Raw genomic sequence first — 24,566 nt, 5'->3', positions numbered from 1 at the left:
AGACAACTGTCACTGTGGAAGAAATCCCGGTTGAGGAAGAGCAGCCTGAAGAAATCAAGGAGCTTCCTGAGAAGGTCCGTGTGGTTGAAACTATTACCGAGGACGGCAAGCCCAAGAAGAAGAAGATCCGAACTCGCATTATCAAGAAGGTCAAGGGAGACAAACAAGAAGTCACCAAGATTGAAACCGTCGAGGAGGATGATAAACAACCCGAGACAACTGTCACTGTGGAAGAAGTTCCGGTTGAGGAAGAGCAGCCAGAAGAAATCAAGGAGCTTCCTGAGGAGGTACGTGTGGTTGAAACTATCACCGAGGACGGCAAGCCCAAGAAGAAGAAGATCCGAACTCGCGTTATCAAGAAGGTCAAGGGTGACAAACAAGAAGTCACCAAGATTGAAACCGTCGAGGAGGATGATAAACAACCCGAGACAACTGTCACTGTGGAAGAAGTTCCGGTAGAGGAAGAGCAGCCTGAAGAAATTCAGGAGCTTCCTGAGGAGGTTCGTGTTGTTGAAACTATCACCGAGGAAGGCAAGCCCAAGAAGAAGAAGATCCGAACTCGCATTATCAAGAAGGTCAAGGGAGACAAACAAGAAGTCACCAAGATTGAAACCATCGAGGAGGATGATAAACAACCCGAAACAACTGTCACTGTGGAAGAAATGCCGGTTGAGGAAGAGCAGCCTGAAGAAATCAAGGAGCTTCCTGAGGAGGTCCGTGTTGTTGAAACTATCACCGAGGACGGCAAGCCCAAGAAAAAGAAGATCCGAACTCGCGTTATCAAGAAGGTCAAGGGAGACAAACAAGAAGTCACCAAGATTGAAACCATCGAGGAGGATGATAAACAACCCGAAACAACTGTCACTGTGGAAGAAATGCCGGTTGAGGAAGAGCAGCCTGAAGAAATCAAGGAGCTTCCTGAGGAGGTCCGTGTTGTTGAAACTATCACCGAGGACGGCACGCCCAAGAAGAAGAAGATCCGAACTCGCGTTATCAAGAAGGTCAAGGGAGACAAACAAGAAGTCACCAAGATTGAAACCGTCGAGGAGGATGATAAACAACCCGAGACAACTGTCACTGTGGAAGAAATCCCGGTTGAGGAAGAGCAGCCAGAAGAAATCAAGGAGCTTCCTGAGGAGGTCCGTGTGGTTGAAACTATCACCGAGGACGGCAAGCCCAAGAAAAAGAAGATCCGAACTCGCGTTATCAAGAAGGTCAAGGGAGACAAACAAGAAGTCACCAAGATTGAAACCGTCGAGGAGGATGATAAACAACCCGAGACAACTGTCACTGTGGAAGAAATCCCGGTTGAGGAAGAGCAGCCAGAAGAAATCAAGGAGCTTCCTGAGGAGGTTCGTGTGGTTGAAACTATCACCGAGGACGGCAAGCCCAAGAAAAAGAAGATCCGAACTCGCGTTATCAAGAAGGTCAAGGGAGACAAACAAGAAGTCACCAAGATTGAAACCGTCGAGGAGGATGATAAACAACCCGAGACAACTGTCACTGTGGAAGAAATCCCGGTTGAGGAAGAGCAGCCTGAAGAAATCAAGGAGCTTCCTGAGGAGGTCCGTGTGGTTGAAACTATTACCGAGGACGGCAAGCCCAAGAAGAAGAAGATCCGAACTCGCGTTATCAAGAAGGTCAAGGGAGACAAACAAGAAGTCACCAAGATTGAAACCGTCGAGGAGGATGATAAACAACCCGAGACAACTGTCACTGTGGAAGAAGTTCCGGTAGAGGAAGAGCAGCCTGAAGAAATCCAGGAGCTTCCTGAGGAGGTTCGTGTGGTTGAAACAATCACTGAGGACGGCAAGCCCAAGAAAAAGAAGATCCGAACTCGCGTTATCAAGAAGGTCAAGGGAGACAAACAAGAAGTCACCAAGATTGAAACCGTCGAGGAGGATGATAAACAACCCGAGACAACTGTCACTGTAGAAGAAATCCCGGTTGAGGAAGAGCAGCCTGAAGAAATCAAGGAGCTTCCTGAGGAGGTACTTGTGGTTGAAACTATCACCGAGGACGGCAAGCCCAAGAAGAAGAAGATCCGAACTCGCGTTATCAAGAAGGTCAAGGGTGATAAACAAGAAGTCACCAAGATTGAAACCGTCGAGGAGGATGATAAACAGCCCGAGACAACTGTCACTGTGGAAGAAATCCCGGTTGAGGAAGAGCAGCCTGAAGAAATCAAGGAGCTTCCTGAGGAGGTCCGTGTTGTTGAAACTATCACCGAGGACGGCAAGCCCAAGAAGAAGAAGATCCGAACTCGCGTTATCAAGAAGGTCAAGGGTGACAAACAAGAAGTCACCAAGATTGAAACCGTCGAGGAGGATGATAAACAGCCCGAGACAACTGTCACTGTGGAAGAAATCCCGGTTGAGGAAGAGCAGCCTGAAGAAATCAAGGAGCTTCCTGAGGAGGTCCGTGTTGTTGAAACTATCACCGAGGACGGCAAGCCCAAGAAGAAGAAGATCCGAACTCGCGTTATCAAGAAGGTCAAGGGTGATAAACAAGAAGTCACCAAGATTGAAACCGTCGAGGAGGATGATAAACAACCCGAGACAACTGTCACTGTGGAAGAAGTTCCGGTAGAGGAAGAGCAGCCTGAAGAAATCAAGGAGCTTCCTGAGGAGGTTCGTGTTGTTGAAACTATCACTGAGGACGGCAAGCCCAAGAAGAAGAAGATCCGAACTCGCGTTATCAAGAAGGTCAAGGGAGACAAACAAGAAGTCACCAAGATTGAAACCATCGAGGAGGATGATAAACAACCCGAGACAACTGTCACTGTGGAAGAAATTCCGGTAGAAGAAGAGCAGCCTGAAGAAATCAAGGAGCTTCCTGAGGAGGTACGTGTGGTTGAAACTATTACCGAGGACGGCAAGCCCAAGAAGAAGAAGATCCGAACTCGCGTTATCAAGAAGGTCAAGGGAGACAAACAAGAAGTCACCAAGATTGAAACCGTCGAGGAGGATGATAAACAACCCGAGACAACTGTCACTGTGGAAGAAGTTCCGGTAGAGGAAGAGCAGCCTGAAGAAATTCAGGAGCTTCCTGAGGAGGTTCGTGTTGTTGAAACTATCACCGAGGACGGCAAGCCCAAGAAGAAGAAGATCCGAACTCGCGTTATCAAGAAGGTCAAGGGTGACAAACAAGAAGTCACCAAGATTGAAACTGTCGAGGAGGATGATAAACAACCCGAGACAACTGTCACTGTGGAAGAAATCCCGGTTGAGGAAGAGCAGCCTGAAGAAATCAAGGAGCTTCCTGAGGAGGTTCGTGTTGTTGAAACTATCACTGAGGACGGCAAGCCCAAGAAGAAGAAGATCCGAACTCGCGTTATCAAGAAGGTCAAGGGAGACAAACAAGAAGTCACCAAGATTGAAACCGTCGAGGAGGATGATAAACAACCCGAGACAACTGTCACTGTGGAAGAAGTTCCGGTTGAGGAAGAGCAGCCTGAAGAAATCAAGGAGCTTCCTGAGGAGGTTCGTGTTGTTGAAACTATCACCGAGGACGGCAAGCCCAAGAAGAAGAAGATCCGAACTCGCGTTATCAAGAAGGTCAAGGGAGACAAACAAGAAGTCATCAAGATTGAAACCATCGAGGAGGATGATAAACAACCCGAGACAACTGTCACTGTGGAAGAAATTCTGGTAGAAGAAGAGCAGCCTGAAGAAATCAAGGAGCTTCCTGAGGAGGTCCGTGTGGTTGAAACTATCACCGAGGACGGCAAACCCAAGAAGAAGAAGATCCGAACTCGCGTTATCAAGAAGGTCAAGGGAGACAAACAAGAAGTCACCAAGATTGAAACCGTCGAGGAGGATGATAAACAACCCGAGACAACTGTCACTGTGGAAGAAATCCCGGTTGAGGAAGAGCAGCCTGAAGAAATCCAGGAGCTTCCTGAGGAGGTTCGTGTGGTTGAAACTATTACCGAGGACGGTAAGCCGAAGAAGAAGAAGATCCGAACTCGCGTTATCAAGAAGGTCAAGGGAGACAAACAAGAAGTCACCAAGATTGAAACCGTCGAGGAGGATGATAAACAACCCGAGACAACTGTCACTGTGGAAGAAATCCCGGTTGAGGAAGAGCAGCCAGAAGAAATCAAGGAGCTTCCTGAGGAGGTACGTGTGGTTGAAACTATCACCGAGGACGGCAAGCCCAAGAAGAAGAAGATCCGAACTCGCGTTATTAAGAAGGTCAAGGGTGACAAACAAGAAGTCACCAAGATTGAAACCGTCGAGGAGGATGATAAACAACCCGAGACAACTGTCACTGTGGAAGAAATCCCGGTTGAGGAAGAGCAGCCTGAAGAAATCAAGGAGCTTCCTGAGGAGGTTCGTGTTGTTGAAACTATCACTGAGGACGGCAAGCCCAAGAAGAAGAAGATCCGAACTCGCGTTATCAAGAAGGTCAAGGGAGACAAACAAGAAGTCACCAAGATTGAAACCGTCGAGGAGGATGATAAACAACCCGAGACAACTGTCACTGTGGAAGAAATCCCGGTTGAGGAAGAGCAGCCTGAAGAAATCAAGGAGCTTCCTGAGGAGGTTCGTGTGGTTGAAACTATTACCGAGGACGGCACACCCAAGAAGAAGAAGATCCGAACCCGGGTTATCAAGAAGGTCAAGGGAGGCAAACAAGAAGTCACCAAGATTGAAACCGTCGAGGAGGATGATAAACAACCCGAGACAACTGTCACTGTGGAAGAAATCCCGGTTGAGGAAGAGCAGCCTGAAGAAATCAAGGAGCTTCCTGAGGAGGTCCGTGTGGTTGAAACTATCACCGAGGACGGCAAACCCAAGAAGAAGAAGATCCGAACTCGCGTTATCAAGAAGGTCAAGGGAGACAAGCAAGAAGTCACCAAGATTGAAACCGTCGAGGAGGATGATAAACAACCCGAGACAACTGTCACTGTGGAAGAAGTTCCGGTAGAGGAAGAGCAGCCTGAAGAAATTCAGGAGCTTCCTGAGGAGGTTCGTGTGGTTGAAACTATTACCGAGGACGGCAAGCCCAAGAAGAAGAAGATCCGAACTCGCGTTATCAAGAAGGTCAAGGGAGACAAACAAGAAGTCACTAAGATTGAAACCGTCGAGGAGGATGATAAACAACCCGAGACAACTGTCACTGTGGAAGAAGTTCCGGTTGAGGAAGAGCAGCCAGAAGAAATCAAGGAGCTTCCTGAGGAGGTACGTGTGGTTGAAACTATCACCGAGGACGGCAAGCCCAAGAAGAAGAAGATCCGAACTCGCGTTATCAAGAAGGTCAAGGGTGACAAACAAGAAGTCACCAAGATTGAAACCGTCGAGGAGGATGATAAACAACCCGAGACAACTGTCACTGTGGAAGAAATCCCGGTTGAGGAAGAGCAGCCTGAAGAAATCAAGGAGCTTCCTGAGGAGGTTCGTGTGGTTGAAACTATTACCGAGGACGGCAAGCCCAAGAAGAAGAAGATCCGAACTCGCATTATCAAGAAGGTCAAGGGAGACAAACAAGAAGTCACCAAGATTGAAACCATCGAGGAGGATGATAAACAACCCGAGACAACTGTCACTGTGGAAGAAATCCCGGTTGAGGAAGAGCAGCCTGAAGAAATCAAGGAGCTTCCTGAGGAGGTCCGTGTGGTTGAAACTATCACCGAGGACGGCACGCCCAAGAAGAAGAAGATCCGAACTCGCGTTATCAAGAAGGTCAAGGGAGACAAACAAGAAGTCACCAAGATTGAAACCGTCGAGGAGGATGATAAACAACCCGAGACAACTGTCACTGTGGAAGAAATCCCGGTTGAGGAAGAGCAGCCTGAAGAAATTCAGGAGCTTCCTGAGGAGGTCCGTGTGGTTGAAACTATTACCGAGGACGGCAAGCCCAAGAAGAAGAAGATCCGAACTCGCGTTATCAAGAAGGTCAAGGGAGACAAACAAGAAGTCACCAAGATTGAAACCGTCGAGGAGGATGATAAACAACCCGAGACAACTGTCACTGTGGAAGAAGTTCCGGTTGAGGAAGAGCAGCCAGAAGAAATCAAGGAGCTTCCTGAGGAGGTACGTGTGGTTGAAACTATCACCGAGGACGGCAAGCCCAAGAAGAAGAAGATCCGAACTCGCGTTATCAAGAAGGTCAAGGGTGACAAACAAGAAGTCACCAAGATTGAAACCGTCGAGGAGGATGATAAACAACCCGAGACAACTGTCACTGTGGAAGAAATCCCGGTTGAGGAAGAGCAGCTTGAAGAAATCAAGGAGCTTCCTGAGGAGGTTCGTGTGGTTGAAACTATTACCGAGGACGGCAAGCCCAAGAAGAAGAAGATCCGAACTCGCATTATCAAGAAGGTCAAGGGAGACAAACAAGAAGTCACCAAGATTGAAACCATCGAGGAGGATGATAAACAACCCGAGACAACTGTCACTGTGGAAGAAATCCCGGTTGAGGAAGAGCAGCCTGAAGAAATCAAGGAGCTTCCTGAGGAGGTCCGTGTGGTTGAAACTATTACCGAGGACGGCACGCCCAAGAAGAAGAAGATCCGAACTCGCGTTATCAAGAAGGTCAAGGGAGACAAACAAGAAGTCACCAAGATTGAAACCGTCGAGGAGGATGATAAACAACCCGAGACAACTATCACTGTGAAAGAAATCCCGGTTGAGGAAGAGCAGCCTGAAGAAATCAAGGAGCTTCCTGAGGAGGTACGTGTGGTTGAAACTATTACCGAGGACGGCAAGCCCAAGAAGAAGAAGATCCGAACTCGCGTTATCAAGAAGGTCAAGGGAGACAAACAAGAAGTCACCAAGATTGAAACCGTCGAGGAGGATGATAAACAACCCGAGACAACTGTCACTGTGGAAGAAATCCCGGTTGAGGAAGAGCAGCCTGAAGAAATCAAGGAGCTTCCTGAGGAGGTTCGTGTGGTTGAAACTATTACCGAGGACGGCACACCCAAGAAGAAGAAGATCCGAACCCGGGTTATCAAGAAGGTCAAGGGAGACAAACAAGAAGTCACCAAGATTGAAACCGTCGAGGAGGATGATAAACAACCCGAAACAACTGTCACTGTGGAAGAAATCCCGGTTGAGGAAGAGCAGCCTGAAGAAATCAAGGAGCTTCCTGAGGAGGTACGTGTGGTTGAAACTATTACCGAGGACGGCAAGCCCAAGAAGAAGAAGATCCGAACTCGCGTTATCAAGAAGGTCAAGGGAGACAAACAAGAAGTCACCAAGATTGAAACCGTCGAGGAGGATGATAAACAACCCGAGACAACTGTCACTGTGGAAGAAATCCCGGTTGAGGAAGAGCAGCCTGAAGAAATCAAGGAGCTTCCTGAGGAGGTTCGTGTGGTTGAAACTATTACCGAGGACGGCACACCCAAGAAGAAGAAGATCCGAACCCGGGTTATCAAGAAGGTCAAGGGAGACAAACAAGAAGTCACCAAGATTGAAACCGTCGAGGAGGATGATAAACAACCCGAGACAACCGTCACTGTGGAAGAAATCCCGGTTGAGGAAGAGCAGCCTGAAGAAATCAAGGAGCTTCCTGAGGAGGTTCGTGTGGTTGAAACTATTACCGAGGACGGCACGCCCAAGAAGAAGAAGATCCGAACTCGCGTTATCAAGAAGGTCAAGGGAGACAAACAAGAAGTCACCAAGATTGAAACCGTCGAGGAGGATGATAAACAACCCGAGACAACTGTCACTGTGGAAGAAATCCCGGTTGAGGAAGAGCAGCCTGAAGAAATCAAGGAGCTTCCTGAGGAGGTACGTGTGGTTGAAACTATCACAGAGGACGGCACGCCCAAGAAGAAGAAGATCCGAACTCGCGTTATCAAGAAGGTCAAGGGAGACAAACAAGAAGTCACCAAGATTGAAACCGTCGAGGAGGATGATAAACAACCCGAGACAACTGTCACTGTGGAAGAAGTTCCGGTAGAGGAAGAGCAGCCTGAAGAAATTCAGGAGCTTCCTGAGGAGGTTCGTGTTGTTGAAACTATCACCGAGGACGGCAAGCCCAAGAAGAAGAAGATCCGAACTCGCGTTATCAAGAAGGTCAAGGGAGACAAACAAGAAGTCACCAAGATTGAAACTGTCGAGGAGGATGATAAACAACCCGAGACAACTGTCACTGTGGTAGAAATCCCGGTTGAGGAAGAGCAGCCTGAAGAAATCAAGGAGCTTCCTGAGGAGGTTCGTGTGGTTGAAACTATTACTGAGGACGGCAAGCCCAAGAAGAAGAAGATCCGAACTCGCGTTATCAAGAAGGTCAAGGGAGACAAACAAGAAGTCACCAAGATTGAAATAGTCGAGGAGGATGATAAACAACCCGAGACAACTGTCACTGTGGAAGAAATTCCGGTTGAGGAAGAGCAGCCTGAAGAAATCAAGGAGCTTCCTGAGGAGGTCCGTATGGTTGAAACTATCACAGAGGACGGCACGCCCAAGAAGAAGAAGATCCGAACTCGCGTTATCAAGAAGGTCAAGGGAGACAAACAAGAAGTCACCAAGATTGAAACCGTCGAGGAGGATGATAAACAACCCGAGACAACTGTCACTGTGGAAGAAGTTCCGGTAGAGGAAGAGCAGCCTGAAGAAATTCAGGAGCTTCCTGAGGAGGTTCGTGTTGTTGAAACTATCACCGAGGATGGCAAGCCCAAGAAGAAGAAGATCCGAACTCGCGTTATCAAGAAGGTCAAGGGAGACAAACAAGAAGTCACCAAGATTGAAACCGTCGAGGAGGATGACAAACAACCCGAGACAACTGTCACTGTGGAAGAAGTTCCGGTAGAGGAAGATCAGCCTGAAGAAATCAAGGAGCTTCCTGAGGAGGTTCGTGTGGTTGAAACTATTACGGAGGACGGCACACCCAAGAAGAAGAAGATCCGAACTCGCGTTATCAAGAAGGTCAAGGGAGACAAACAAGAAGTCACCAAGATTGAAACCGTCGAGGAGGATGATAAACAACCCGAGACAACTGTCACTGTGGAAGAAGTTCCGGTAGAGGAAGATCAGCCTGAAGAAATCAAGGAGCTTCCTGAGGAGGTTCGTGTGGTTGAAACTATTACGGAGGACGGCACACCCAAGAAGAAGAAGATCCGAACTCGCGTTATCAAGAAGGTCAAGGGAGACAAACAAGAAGTCACCAAGATTGAAACCGTCGAGGAGGATGATAAACAACCCGAGACAACTGTCACTGTGGAAGAAATCCCGGTTGAGGAAGAGCAGCCTGAAGAAATCAAGGAGCTTCCTGAGGAGGTCCGTGTGGTTGAAACTATTACCGAGGACGGCAAGCCCAAGAAGAAGAAGATCCGAACTCGCGTTATCAAGAAGGTCAAGGGTGACAAACAAGAAGTCACCAAGATTGAAACCGTCGAGGAGGATGATAAACAACCCGAGACAACTGTCACTGTGGAAGAAATCCCGGTTGAGGAAGAGCAGCCTGAAGAAATCAAGGAGCTTCCTGAGGAGGTTCGTGTGGTTGAAACTATTACCGAGGACGGCAAGCCCAAGAAGAAGAAGATCCGAACTCGCGTTATCAAGAAGGTCAAGGGAGACAAACAAGAAGTCACCAAGATTGAAACCGTCGAGGAGGATGACAAACAACCCGAGACAACTGTCACTGTGGAAGAAATTCCGGTTGAAGAAGAGCAGCCTGAAGAAATCCAGGAGCTTCCTGAGGAGGTACGTGTGGTTGAAACTATTACCGAGGACGGCAAGCCCAAGAAGAATAAGATCCGAACTCGCGTTATCAAGAAGGTCAAGGGAGACAAACAAGAAGTCACCAAGATTGAAACCGTCGAGGAGGATGATAAACAACCCGAGACAACTGTCACTGTGGAAGAAATCCCGGTTGAGGAAGAGCAGCCTGAAGAAATTCAGGAGCTTCCTGAGGAGGTCCGTGTGGTTGAAACTATTACCGAGGACGGCAAGCCCAAGAAGAAGAAGATCCGAACTCGCGTTATCAAGAAGGTCAAGGGAGACAAACAAGAAGTCACCAAGATTGAAACCGTCGAGGAGGATGATAAACAACCCGAGACAACTGTCACTGTGGAAGAAATCCCGGTTGAGGAAGAGCAGCCTGAAGAAATCAAGGAGCTTCCTGAGGAGGTTCGTGTGGTTGAAACTATTACCGAGGACGGCAAGCCCAAGAAGAAGAAGATCCGAACTCGCGTTATCAAGAAGGTCAAGGGAGACAAACAAGAAGTCACCAAGATGGAAACCGTCGAGGAGGATGATAAACAACCCGAGACAACTGTCACTGTGGAAGAAGTTCCGGTTGAGGAAGAGCAGCCAGAAGAAATCAAGGAGCTTCCTGAGGAGGTACGTGTGGTTGAAACTATCACCGAGGACGGCAAGCCCAAGAAGAAGAAGATCCGAACTCGCGTTATCAAGAAGGTCAAGGGTGACAAACAAGAAGTCACCAAGATTGAAACCGTCGAAGAGGATGATAAACAACCGGAGACAACTGTCACTGTGGAAGAAATCCCGGTTGAGGAAGAGCAGCCTGAAGAAATCAAGGAGCTTCCTGAGGAGGTTCGTGTGGTTGAAACTATTACCGAGGACGGCAAGCCCAAGAAGAAGAAGATCCGAACTCGCGTTATCAAGAAGGTCAAGGGAGACAAACAAGAAGTCACCAAGATTGAAACCGTCGAGGAGGATGATAAACAACCCGAGACAACTGTCACTGTGGAAGAAATCCCGGTTGAGGAAGAGCAGCCTGAAGAAATCAAGGAGCTTCCTGAGGAGGTCCGTGTGGTTGAAACTATCACCGAGGACGGCACGCCCAAGAAGAAGAAGATCCGAACTCGCGTTATCAAGAAGGTCAAGGGGGACAAACAAGAAGTCACCAAGATTGAAACCGTCGAGGAGGATGACAAACAACCCGAGACAACTGTCACTGTGGAAGAAATTCCGGTTGAAGAAGAGCAGCCTGAAGAAATCAAGGAGCTTCCTGAGGAGGTCCGTGTGGTTGAAACTATCACCGAGGACGGCACGCCCAAGAAGAAGAAGATCCGAACTCGCGTTATCAAGAAGGTCAAGGGAGACAAACAAGAAGTCACCAAGATTGAAACCGTCGAGGAGGATGATAAACAACCCGAGACAACTGTCACTGTGGAAGAAGTTCCGGTTGAGGAAGATCAGCCTGAAGAAATCAAGGAGCTTCCTGAGGAGGTTCGTGTGGTTGAAACTATTACGGAGGACGGCACACCCAAGAAGAAGAAGATCCGAACTCGCGTTATCAAGAAGGTCAAGGGAGACAAACAAGAAGTCACCAAGATTGAAACCGTCGAGGAGGATGATAAACAACCCGAGACAACTGTCACTGTGGAAGAAGTTCCGGTAGAGGAAGATCAGCCTGAAGAAATCAAGGAGCTTCCTGAGGAGCTTCGTGTGGTTGAAACTATTACGGAGGACGGCAAGCCCAAGAAGAAGAAGATCCGAACTCGCGTTATCAAGAAGGTCAAGGGAGACAAACAAGAAGTCACCAAGATTGAAACCGTCGAGGAGGATGATAAACAACCCGAAACAACTGTCACTGTGGAAGAAATGCCGGTTGAGGAAGAGCAGCCTGAAGAAATCAAGGAGCTTCCTGAGGAGGTCCGTGTTGTTGAAACTATCACCGAAGACGGCACGCCCAAGAAGAAGAAGATCCGAACTCGCGTTATCAAGAAGGTCAAGGGAGACAAACAAGAAGTCACCAAGATTGAAACCGTCGAGGAGGATGATAAACAACCCGAGACAACTGTCACTGTGGAAGAAATCCCGGTAGAGGAAGATCAGCCTGAAGAAATCAAGGAGCTTCCTGAGGAGGTTCGTGTGGTTGAAACTATCACCGAGGACGGCACGCCCAAGAAGAAGAAGATCCGAACTCGCGTTATCAAGAAGGTCAAGGGAGACAAACAAGAAGTCACCAAGATTGAAACCGTCGAGGAGGATGACAAACAACCCGAGACAACTGTCACTGTGGAAGAAATTCCGGTTGAGGAAGAGCAGCCTGAAGAAATCAAGGAGCTTCCTGAGGAGGTCCGTGTGGTTGAAACTATTACCGAGGACGGCACACCCAAGAAGAAGAAGATCCGAACTCGCGTTATCAAGAAGGTCAAGGGAGACAAACAAGAAGTCACCAAGATTGAAACCGTCGAGGAGGATGATAAACAACCCGAGACAACTGTCACTGTGGAAGAAGTTCCGGTAGAGGAAGAGCAGCCTGAAGAAATCAAGGAGCTTCCTGAGGAGGTTCGTGTGGTTGAAACTATTACCGAGGACGGCACGCCCAAGAAGAAGAAGATCCGAACTCGTGTTATCAAGAAGGTCAAGGGAGACAAACAAGAAGTCACCAAGATTGAAACCGTCGAGGAGGATGATAAACAACCCGAGACAACTGTCACTGTGGAAGAAATTCCGGTAGTGGAAGAGCAGCCTGAAGAAATCAAGGAGCTTCCTGAGGAGGTTCGTGTGGTTGAAACTATTACCGAGGACGGCACGCCCAAGAAGAAGAAGATCCGAACTCGTGTTATCAAGAAGGTCAAGGGGGACAAGCAAGAAGTCACCAAGATAGAAACAGTTGAGGAAGACAACAAAAAACCCGAAACAACAGTAACAGTTGAAGAAACTGAGTTAGGTTCCGTTAAGCTGAAGAAAAGAGTTATTGTTCAGAAACCCGAAGATGAAATAACGGTATTTGAATTGCCGGAGCAAAAATCGGTTATACTTTCTGAAAAGGAAGATGGTACTCCAACCAAAACTGTTATAAAAACCAAAATCATTAAAAGATACAAGGCCCGAACATGGAAGTGACAAAAGTGCAAACCGTGGAGGAATATGAGAAGACACCCCAAACAAAAGTATCTGTTGAAAAGTTTGGGTTGCCCTTCCCGGAACTTCCAGAAGAAACGATTTCTGAAGCTGTTATTTTGCCTGATGAAGTGTTCCAGTCTGATACTGTTGATGAAAATGGACTTCCAAAAACAATTAAAACTAAGAAGCGCATTATTAAAAAGCCTGTACTTGGTAATACTGAAGAAGTTACTGAAATTGAAATTATTGAACAAGACAATACTGAGCCCATTTATTCAATCTCAGTCAAAGAACAACCGTTATCCGATTTGATGGTGGACGAAAGTAAATCAGTTGAGCTGCCTGAACATGTGACGGAGTTGGAAATAGTTACACCCGATGGGACAAAAAAGAAAAAGACCGTAAAGTCACGAGCTTTTAAGAAGAATATCGACGATAAACTGGACGAAGTTACAACTGTTCACATAATAGAAGAGGAAGATAAGGAGCCAGTTACTACAGTAAAAATTGAGGTCGTACCTGCTGATGAGATCTCCATTACGCCCATACCAATTGAAGAACTTCCGGAGGAAACAGTGTTCACTGAAGAATTAGATCATAATAAAAAACCAAAAAAGAAGACTACCAAAACACGAACGTTTAAAAAGCCAGGTCCGGAGAACGACGAATATTTCCAAATTCAAACAATTGAAGAAGAGGGAAAGGAACCCTACACCCTTATACGAGTTGTGAGCGATGAAAATATTGCTGATATTATCGACATAAGTAAACTTGACGATGAAAAGGTTTTCAAACACAAACAAAAACCACACAAGCAGAAGGGTAAGAACACAAACAAACACACTATCACACACATTCTACACATAAGAATTCCATTGAAGTATACGCAAATTAAAGTCATTGTTTTTTTCGAGAATTAAAAAAATTGAATTATATTTTTATATTACATATGGATACTCGCGAAAGCACTTAATAACATATTTTTTTTAATAATTTCACACAACACAAAACAAACATAATCGCCTTAATTCAGAGGATGCACCAAGGGTCGATAACACAGAAACGGAACACCCAGTTTACATCACGACATTTAAATCTGTACAAAACGAAGATGGAGTAACAACTATACAAACTGAAAACAAACGAGTTTCTCAGGAGGAAGGCGTCGTTGTTGAGGAAGTTCTTAGTGATTCAGACCTCATTCCAGAAGACAAAACACAATCACACCTCGAAATTATAGAAATCGACGAGCCAACAGGTGATTTTTTCTTATTAAACACATTTATATCTATATATATATAAGTATATATATAAAGATATATACATACATAAAGATTTTTTTAGTAAAAAACAAAAGAAAGGTTTAACTAAATTAAATTCCAAATCTATAAAAATAGGTACTTTATCGTATTTTCCGCGTTTACAATTTATACAACTATATATAGAATATACATACCGAAGACTGCATACACAAAAACACGGTTAATATTCTGTAATTCTGTAATTATACTAACAATCTTCCCTAATCCACTCTTAAGTACGTAGGAACTAAAACTAAAACTGTACACTAGAAACCTAATACGTACAAGGGTTAATCTTTTACAAATTGGACAAAATTTCTTAAGTAAGAGTTTTGCTTAGCTTACCTTTTTTTAATAACTTACTATTTACCACAATTAAATTTGGGCAAAAACTTTCAAACATCCAACTACTTTACACTTTAAAAAAAAAAAAAAGAGAACGTTTGCCTTGTAAAAGAATAGCTCATAAATCAAATTTTAATCATTTCATAACACATGCAAGTCTTCACACAAAACTTTGTTTGTGTACAAAGTTTGTGCGTTTTAAAGCATTATACAAAATGCAAATATAAGTGTAAAAATTAGTTTAGTGCTAACACAAAACACATACTTCTTTCTCAAACAGACCAATACAACAAAGAGTACACAATCACTGAACCTGAAGAGGCAAGTGCAGACGCCATACAAAAACCGGCTAAAAACAAAAAACCTAAACAGAAAAAGACGCTTGAAACTTTAATTAACGAGGACGACGAAACTATTACTGAAGAACCGGTAACAGGGGAACTGACTGACAAGACAGCTAAAAAACAGAAGCCAGTAGGTGTAAAGGGTAAGGTTGAAGAGGTTATTGAGGATGAGAAATCAGCTGAAAAGAAGGTAAAAACAAAGAAAAAGAAAATCGTCAAGTCAAAACGGGATGAAATGGACGAATACATCCAATTTCTTATACACCAAGAAATACCAAAGACTGTTCTACAAGGATACAAACGTACGGAAATGGAGCTTCCGCAAAGGGCACGACGTGATTCGTCTTTTAAACAACCTGTTAAGCTTACACCTATGAAAATCGAGAAAGTTGAAATCAAAAGGCCAAAAATGGTTGAAATAAGTTCGGTAACTGAATTCCCACAGATGCTAAAGCTTAAAGCTCCTAAGCAACGACCCCAAGAACAGAAAAAGAAAAAGGACGAAGCATCATTTAAAAACAAAAAACTCAAGAGCTGGATCAGGTTTATACCATATGCACCATATTGCTTCCCATATGTGGTCAAAGAATTGGAAACAAATCGCGACACCGGGGAACTTTCCCGCAATGTTGATGAAGCAGAAGAGGTTTTAAAATTACGTCCAAGGAAATTCAAGCACACGAAACCCGAAAAGGCAGAACTAGAAGAAGTTGATCTTGAAGAACTCGAATCTGAAAAAACCGTATCGTCTGACGAGGACCGACCGAGGCCAAAGTACAAGCGCCCCAAAAAGGCTAAAGAAGAATCTACTGAAGAAGCCAGAATACTCAAGCTTGGAAAAGGCAAAATTCCACAAAATGTTGAGGAAGTTGAGGAAATTAATTTGAAACCGGTTATTCTTGATAGTACAGAGAAAAAGTTAAGGAACCAAAGAAGAAACGGAAGTTAGAGCTTAGGACGGACAAGGAAAATAACATTATTGAAATAACGGAGACCTCTCCCAAAGACGCAGATGAACCAATTTATGAAGTCACTGTCACCAGTTCTGAAACCGACCAAGATCATAAAACACCAAAGCCGATTCATAAGAAAAAATAAAGCGAATGAATAAAAAGGAATTGGATGATTTTGTCTCAGAACTAAAAGAAGAGCCAGATCAGAAGTCCTTTGAAACCAGCTTGCAAGATTTCTATGAGGTTAAGCTGACCGAATTGCCATCAGAAACCGATGCGCCTAAGAAGCGCAGAATAAGACATGAAAAGGGGAACGAGGTGGAAATTTTGGAAATTGTCGAAACAACTGACACTTCTGGGGAACAGCCCCTCTATGAAATCACTGTGTCTTCTACTGAAACTAAGGAAAGTGGAATAAAGCAACCTGAGACTCCTAAAAAGAAAACAAGAAAAATGAAAAAGGATGAGCTTGATGCCTACATTCAGCAACTGATAAATGCCGAGATCCCAGTAACTGAACTGGAAAAGTATGAGAAAATCGATGTAGATGGCAAGCCCAAAAAACCGAAGAAGCAAAAGATTAAACTTGAGAAACCTGTTATAGAAGAAGGCGAAACTCTTGAAGTAGGAATCACGGAGCATGAGCCAATCGAAAAACCGAAAATAAAGAAAACTAAATCGAAGAAGGTAATCAATGAAGAAGAAAGCGTTGTACCAGAGATTGTTCCCGCATTTGAAGAATTTCTTATCAAAAAAATTGACGTCGAGCATACTCCAGAGTCAAATATTCAAAAAGAAGACGAAGAAATCTTACCGGCATTGGATACGATCTTGTCAGATTTAAGCGAATCTCTCCCAATTGAAGTGGTTGAGGAAGATCTTGTGTTTATTCCATTACCTTCTAATGAAATTAGTACACCAAAGGATACCGTTGAAAAGAAACGCAAGATCAAAACCAGAAAAGGTTCTAAGCATTACGAAATTGAAATTATTGAATCGAAGGCCTTGGACGATGAACTAGATGAAGCAAAGGTTATAGTTAAAACGACAGAAGTTTCTGAAGATGCAACTGATGGACCAGATACGGTTAAACCGAAAACTCCAAAAACAACCGTCAAAAAGGTGAAAAAGGAGAAGCTTAAGGAATTCATAGTCAACATTGTGGAAGAAGCCCCGTTAGAACATATTGCTGCAATATCTGAGGATATTACAGAAACTCCTGTAAGAGAAAGTTCAGTGGAAGATGATTTAATTGCGTTTACCACAACAGTAGTTGATGAGGATATAACGGAAGAAGTTTTATTACAAGAAAACAAAGCTGAAGATGTTTCAACTCGGCCAAACGATAAGAAAAAGAAAAAGGAGAAACCTAAGAAGGTACAGATATCTGAAACAACACCAATTCAGATTTCTGAGGACTCTGAGGTTTTGGAAGACACAAGAAATATCTCAGAATCTGACGACATATCGCAAGTGGAGGACTATTTAGTAGAAGTAAAAGATAGTTTGCCGAAGTCCAAAACCAAAACGACTAGGAAACCTATTAAGAAATCTCCGTCTGAACCTACTTCCCAATATACTATTCGTGTTGAGGAGTTAGCCTCAGAAACTGTTACGGATAAAATAGTAAACGAAGATGGTAAGGAAGTGGAACGTGTCATCACCAAACGTAAGCTTAAAAAGAAGGAGGGACCAAAGGAATTTTTGATTGACGTTGTTGAAACGTATGAAGAAAATAAGCCGGAAACTGATATTGAAATCAGCACTACGGAAATAACTCCATCTATTGATTCTTCCACTCAAGGAGAGTATAAAATCAAGATTGTGAAGAAAAGAAAGCCACAGACTGAAAGCTTGGACAGCTTTATTCATGAATTGATAGAACAAGAAATTCCAAAAACAGAACTTGAAGAGCAGGAATTAACTGAGTTGGAGACTTCTACCAAAGTAAAAAAACCTAGGAAAATTAAAAAACATCACAAAAAAATTAGTGAGATTAACGACGGCATACCGTTTACTGTGCATGAGTTTACTGTACAAGAGTTTGATTCTGATGAAGACGACAACACGCTTGAAAACGTCAGACTAATGGAATCTGATGCTGAGGACACCGACGAAACTCTTCAGAATCTGCAGGTCAAAATCATTGAAGACAAGCCTAAGCGAAGACCGATAAAAGCGTTTAAGTCCAAAATTGTTGATGACGAACAACCACAAGCAAAGGTAGAAGAGTTGTCGGAAGTCGTAGAAGTTTTACAGGTTACCGAAGAAGATGGCACACCCAAGGAAATTAAAATAAAGAAAAAGAAAGTTTCCCGCAAGCAAGGGTCGAAGGAACAAATCTTTGAAATCACCGAGACAAAAACAACTGATGAGCCTTTGGCTGAGGTAACAATTGTTGAAGTTACAGAAGAGAAACCTAGGGAAGAAACTATTTCTCCGAAGGAAAAGAAAACAATTAAGAAACCAAAGAAACTAAAACCTGAGGACGTTGATAGCTACGTAGTTAATGTACTAGAAGAATTCAACGAACCTCAGAGCTTTGATGAGATCGAACAGCCAGTCATTGAAGATATTGCAGAGACTGTGGAAATCGTACAAGTTACTGAAGATAATGGCACACCAAAACAGGTTGAAATCAGGAAGAAGAAAGTTTCCCGTAAGCAAGGGCCGAAAGAACAAATCTTCGAAATCACCGAGACAAAAACAACTGATGAGCCTTTGGCTGAGGTAACAATTGTTGAAGTTACAGAAGAGAAACCAAGGGAAGAAATTATTTCTCCAAAGGAAAAGAAACCAATTAAGAAACCAAAGAAACTAAAACCTGAGGACGTTGATAGCTACGTAGTTAAAGTGCTAGAAGAATTTAACGAACCTCAGAGCTTTGATGAGATCGAACAGCCAGTCATTGAAGATATTGCAGAGACTGTGGAGATCGTACAAGTTACTGAAGATAGTGGCACACCAAAACAGGTTGAAATCAGGAAGAAGAAGGTTTCCCGTAAGCAAGGCCCGAAAGAACAAATCTTCGAAATCACCGAAACAAAAACCACTGATGAGCCTTTGGCTGAAGTAACAATTGTTGAAGTTACAGAAGAGAAACCAAGGGAAGAAATTATTTCTCCGAAGGAAAAGAAACCAATTAAGAAACCAAAGAAACTAAAACCTGAGGACGTTGATAGCTACGTAGTTAATGTACTAGAAGAATTTAACGAACCGCAGATCGAACAGCCAGTCATTGAAGATATTGCAGAGACTGTGAAAATCGTACAAGTTACTGAAGATAGTGGCACACCAAAACAGGTTGAAATTAGGAAAAAGAAGGTTTCCCGTAAGCAAGGCCCGAAAGAACAAATCTTCGAAATCACCGAGACAAAAACAACTGATGAGCCCTTGGCTGAGGTAACAATTGTTGAAGTTACAGAAGAGAAACCAAGGGAAGAAATTATTTCTCCGAAGGAAAAGAAACCAATTAAGAAACCAAAGAAACTTAAACCTGAGGACGTTGATAGCTACGTAGTTAATGTACTAGAAGAATTCAACGAACCTCAGAGCTTTGATGAGATCGAACAGCCAGTTATAGAAGATATTGCAGAGACTGTGGAAATCGTACAAGTTACTGAAGATAGTGGCACACCAAAACAGGTTGAAATCAGGAAGAAGAAGGTTTCCCGTAAGCAAGGGCCGAAAGAACAAATCTTCGAAATCACCGAGACAAAAACAACTGATGAGCCCTTGGCTGAGGTAACAATTGTTGAAGTTACAGAAGAGAAACCAAGGGAAGAAATTATTTCTCCGAAGGAAAAGAAACCAATTAAGAAACCAAAGAAACTGAAACCTGAGGACGTTGATAGCTACGTAGTTAATGTACTAGAAGAATTTAACGAACCGCAGAGCATTGATGAGCCAGTCATTGAGAATATTGCAGAGACCGTAGAAATTGTAACTGTTACTGAAGATGACGGACTACCGAAACAAACAGAAATTAAAAAGAAAAAGGTTTCTCGAAAACAAGGTGCTAAGGAGCAAGTCTTTGAAATAACTGAAACAAAAACTTCTGATGAACCGTTGGCTGAGGTTACAATAGTTGAGGTTACAGATGAGCAACCTAAAAACGACATTCCTCTGCCTATGGACAGAAAACTGATAAAGAAACCGAAGAAAATGAAGCTTGAAGACGTGAAAAGCTATGTAATTAATGTTCTAGAGGGGTTAGAGGAGCCATATCAGTTTGAGGAGCTAGAAGTTGAAGAAAATATAAAAACCAAAAAACCAAAGAAAACCAGCGAAAAACCGGTTGAAAAGAAGATCCTTATTGAAGAAATGGCACCTACAACTGTCGTTGAGAATATTGTTAATGACAAGGAAGAGGAAGTTAAACAAGTAACGACAACTAAAAAGCTTAAGAAAAAGGAAGGTCCTAAGCAGTATCTCATTGAAGTTACTGAACAGTATCAAGAAAACAATCCAGAAGCCGACATAGAGATTGCTACAACTGAATTAACTTTAGGTGACATGCCAGACGTCGAAGATGATCAACCAGTCAAGGTTCTTCAAAAGGTTAAAAAGAAGAAGGCTGTTAAGGATGATCTTGACAAATACATACAACAACTAATCGAACAAGAAATTACAAAAACGCCTCTTGAAGAATACGAGCCTACAGAAATGGGTGCCAAGCCAAAGAAGCCCAAACAAAAGGTAAAAACTCATCATAAAAAGATTGTTGAAGATGATGAGGGACTACCCGTTATAGTTCACGAATTCGATGTTGAAGAAGTCGTACCAGTACACGAGGAGCCCGATCAACCCGAGACTTTCTCAGAGGAAGTCGCAGAAGAATCACAACTGCCCGATTCTGATAAATACGTTGTAGGCATAACTGAAGAATTTGTTGAAGCTGATCAGCCAAACGAAAAATCTCCTGAGGACGAACAGAAGCCTACTAAAATGAAAAAACCATTGAAAAAGGAAAAGGTTGATAAGGTTTTCGAGCCATTGGAAGAAATTGAACAGACTGTTGAAGTTGTAGCACAACCCACTGAGGATGGATCTGTAAAAGATGTAACTGTTAAAAAACGAAAAGTATCCCGCAGAAAAGGGTCAAAAGAGCATATTTTCGAAATTACGGAAAAATCAAGTGATGATTTGCCTGAAGCTGAAGTTACAGTAGTAGAGTTAACCAGCGACAACGTCCAAATTTCCGACGAACTGCCAAAGACTAAACAAAAAATTAAGAAGCCGAAGCAGTTAAGGAAGGATGAAGTTGAAGATTATGTTATTAATGTTATTGATGAATTCGTTCAGCCAGTTGACTATGAGTTAGTTGAAAGTGAAGTAGAAGAAGTTAAGAAGGATAAAACTAAAAAATTAAAGAAGAGCCCTAAGACTTACGAAGTCACTGAAGAAGAACACACCGATAAAGAAGCACCTGAAGTCGAAGAAGAAGTCTTAAAACAACCAGATGAATTAGCTCCAGAGGAGATAACAGATTTCCCTGATTATACCTTTAATGTTAAAGAAGACATTGTTGCCGAAAAGCAGGAAAAACCAAAGGGTAAAAAAATACCAAAACATAAGCATGAAAGCCAACCTAGCTTGAAGGAAAGTCAAGACTATCTCGTTACTGTAAAATCCGAAGAAGGAGAAGAAGATGAGCTTATCCCTGAACATGAAGCAGTTGTGGTTGAAGAAAATGAAGCTAAGCCAGAAGAAGAACCGCATTTGCAGATAGAAGAAACCGAACCCGAATCTTTGGAAAAGGATGTAATTAACGAAAAGGGTGAAACGGAAAAACAAACTGTTACCAAACGAAAAATCAAGAAACGGGTTGGTCCCAAGGAAGAAATTATCGAAATTGTGGAAACTCAGACTGGAGATACTCCTGAGTATGAAGTCATTGTAACCACTGAAGAGGCCGAACCGGTTAGCAAAGAAGTTTCTCAGGAGGAAAAACCAAAGAAGATACGTAAAACCAAAAAGGTCCCTAAAGACGATCTTCATGATTATATTCAGAAGCTTATTGAGCAAGATATACCAAAAACCGAACTTGAAAAGTATGAGAAGATCGACTTGGACGAGCCAGTTAAATTGAAAAAGAAGCCTATCAAAAAGATAAAACTTATTGAAGAACAGCCAACAGAACATACAGAAGTGCCGCTGGAGAAACAACCTGTACCAGAAAGTCCAGAAAGTTTTGAAGATGACAATGACCAGCCTAAACTAACTTTCACTGTTAAGGAATTTATTCCAGATAAGCCCTCAGAAAAGCCTTTTGAAGTAGTTGTTCTTGAAGAGAAAGTAGAAACCAAGCTAGTGCCAGATGAAGAGGGAATAGTAAAAGAAAAGGTGGTTAAAACCAAAAAGATAAAGCAAAAAACGGGACCTGGGGAAATAGTTCACGAAGTGGTTGAGGTTACTGATAAGGATACAAACGAATCTGAAATAACGATTACAACCACTGCTCCAATCGAAAGCATTGATCAGGAGGAGCCTTTAGTCAAACAAAAACGTACTAAAAAAATAAAGAAGGATGAGGTTGAAGATTTTATAAAAGCAGTTATTGAAGAAGAGGCTCCAAAGCCTGTTGAGCCCGAGGATACGGTTGTCGTCGACGAGGATTCTGTTTCAAAACTGCCTTCCAAGAAGACGAAAAAGAAGCCGTTGAAGGAAGACAAACTTCCCGTTGACCAACAAGTACCAGAAGACTATGAAATTTCCGTAGAAGATACTATTCCAGATGATTCTGCAGATACCGAAAATCTTATAACAGTACAGGAATCAATTCCAAGCGTTGAAGAACCTAAGACTATAATCAATCAGGTTAAGAAGACTAAAAAACCAGAAACTAATAAAGAACCAAAGATTGAAGATTTAGTTCAAAAAGAAGAACAAGGTCAAGAAAAGGATGAAACGCCGTTGGAAGTCACGCAAAAGGAATCTGATATAAAAACACCTGATGCTCAGGAAGTTAATGTATCTATCAAAGAGGAAGAGACAATACCTGAGATACCTTCTGAAGAAAACTTCAAAATATCTATTAAGGAAAGTGTTGTGGCACCTAAAGAAGAAAAACCGTTTACAATTCAAGTTGTTGAAAGTGTAACTAAGGTCGAAGAAGCCACAGATGATACTGGGGAAATTCATACAAAGGTAACTACTAAACGCAAGTTGAAACGACCTGACGGAGAAGGTGACATAGAGATTATTGAAGTTGTAAGGGATGATCAGCCTGAGGCGGAAATAACTGTTTTAGAGTATGAGCCACAACCTGTAAGCCAAGACGAAAAGCCGAAGGAACCCAAAAAGAAAACTAAGAAGGTGAAAAAAGATGACATACATGATTACATACAAAAACTAATTGACATGGAAACGCCCAAGACTGAGCTTGAAAAGTATGAAAAAATCGAATTTGAACCAACGGTTAAAGAAACTCCTTTAGATAACCTGGTTGATGTAGTGGACAAGTCGCCTTCCGAAAAGGTCAAAAAAGACAAAAAGGTGAAACCCAAAGAAGTCCTAAAAGAGAAAAGCCTTGTTCCAGCTGAAGTTACAAGCGTTAATGTGGTCGAAGAAGATGCCCCTGAACAGGATCAAACGCCTGTAGAAGTTTTAGAAGTTCAACCTCCAGAGGTGGAAGTAGTACAGATTATAACTGAAGAAGGCAAGCCTGTACAGGAAAAGACAACAAAACGAGTTTTAAAGAAAAAGGGACCTCATGATGAAAAAACTTTCAAGATAACAACTATAGAAAGCGAGGAAAACGATTCAGTTACGGTTATAGTTGATGAGGAACCTGACACTACTCCCGTACAGTCAATTGAAACACAACCTGAACAACCTGAACAGCCTGAAGTGAAACGAAAGCCCAAGCCCAAGAAAACGGTTAAGAATGTTAAAAAAGATGACTTAGACGACTTTGTGAAAAAACTAATTGAAGAAGAAATTCCAAAAGTCGAGCTCGAGAAGTACGAAAAAATAGAAATGCCAGAGAAAGCTGACAAGCCAGCTCCTTCCAAAAATATTCCGGAAGAGGTAAGCTCCGAAGTAACTGAACCAACCACAACAACCGATGACCTTAGCAAACCCAAGAAAACAAAGATTTCTAGGCCAAAGACGGTAGCCCAAGACGAACAAGTACCCGACATACCGACAGAAACGACTTCAGACATTACTGACACTGCAGAGATCACACCAACCCAAATTGCACTACCCGAGGACACAGCCACTGCACAAATTACACCAAGCGCACAAGAAGAGCAAACTACTCAAGATGACACTAAAGATATAATTCAGAAAACAGTTAAACATAAGAAAACAAAACCAGACACACAATTAAGCGTAAAAACAAGTAAGTTATTAGACGAGAATTTTTGGAGCCTACAAAATCCCGCCGTCCTTGCAGCACTTTTTGCTCCTTTGTGTGTGTCTTTCGCATTTGTTTATTCCCTTTGAAACCAAGGTTTCAAATTGTTGCGTACTTTCCCACCTATGTTTCTCTTCTTTCCTCTCGCTGTTGAATTTCGGCTCACTTATTTTGAGTCAGTTTTATTGCGGTCTTAATCTCTTTCAGTTCAACTTAAAAGCCTTCCAACACAGTAACTCCAATATAATATCATGTGCATGAATAACGTTTTTAAAAATTAAGTAGATTAGTAATTGGTAACCTTGACTAATAAATCGTTACGTAAGCTTTTGTTCACCTAAACATTTCTTCATGTTTCATAACTAAGCCAGATACCTGAACACCCATTAAAATAATAATATTCTTATTGCGTTCATTTAAAACAATTTAGCTTAATTTCTTTATTTTTGTTCACTTTTTACATGTTTCCTTCAATGCCGTCTTTG

The 24,566-nt window shown here is 43.0% G+C and overlaps 2 protein-coding genes across 4 annotated transcripts in view; both read left to right on the top strand.

Moving 5' to 3' along the window:
- The first annotated feature begins 638 nt into the window (after window positions 1-638).
- LOC122319893 (titin-like) lies at window positions 639-15,830 on the top strand. The gene is given in 6 exon segments (XM_043207734.1): window positions 639-3,650; window positions 11,749-11,789; window positions 12,356-12,744; window positions 12,747-13,598; window positions 13,810-14,034; window positions 14,703-15,830. Coding segments are annotated over 6 exon segments (5,508 nt in total). The 5' UTR covers window positions 639-662; the 3' UTR covers window positions 15,716-15,830.
- LOC108100125 (titin) overlaps window positions 15,754-24,566 on the top strand; it is a 21,198-nt gene continuing 12,385 nt past the window's right edge. For all 3 annotated transcript variants that reach the window (XM_043207820.1, XM_043207818.1, XM_043207819.1), the window contains exon 1: window positions 15,754-24,066. In XM_043207820.1, the coding sequence (XP_043063755.1) occupies window positions 15,870-24,066 (8,197 nt within the window). In that variant the 5' untranslated portion in view covers window positions 15,754-15,869. The remainder of the gene's footprint in view (window positions 24,067-24,566) is intronic.

The sequence above is a fragment of the Drosophila ficusphila genome, unplaced genomic scaffold (genome assembly GCF_018152265.1).
Source record: "Drosophila ficusphila isolate 14025-0441.05 unplaced genomic scaffold, ASM1815226v1 contig_286, whole genome shotgun sequence".
Taxonomy (NCBI): Eukaryota; Metazoa; Arthropoda; class Insecta; order Diptera; family Drosophilidae; genus Drosophila; species Drosophila ficusphila.
The sequence above is the reverse complement of the archived record's forward strand: the minus strand, read 5'-3'. Positions and strand labels throughout refer to the sequence as shown.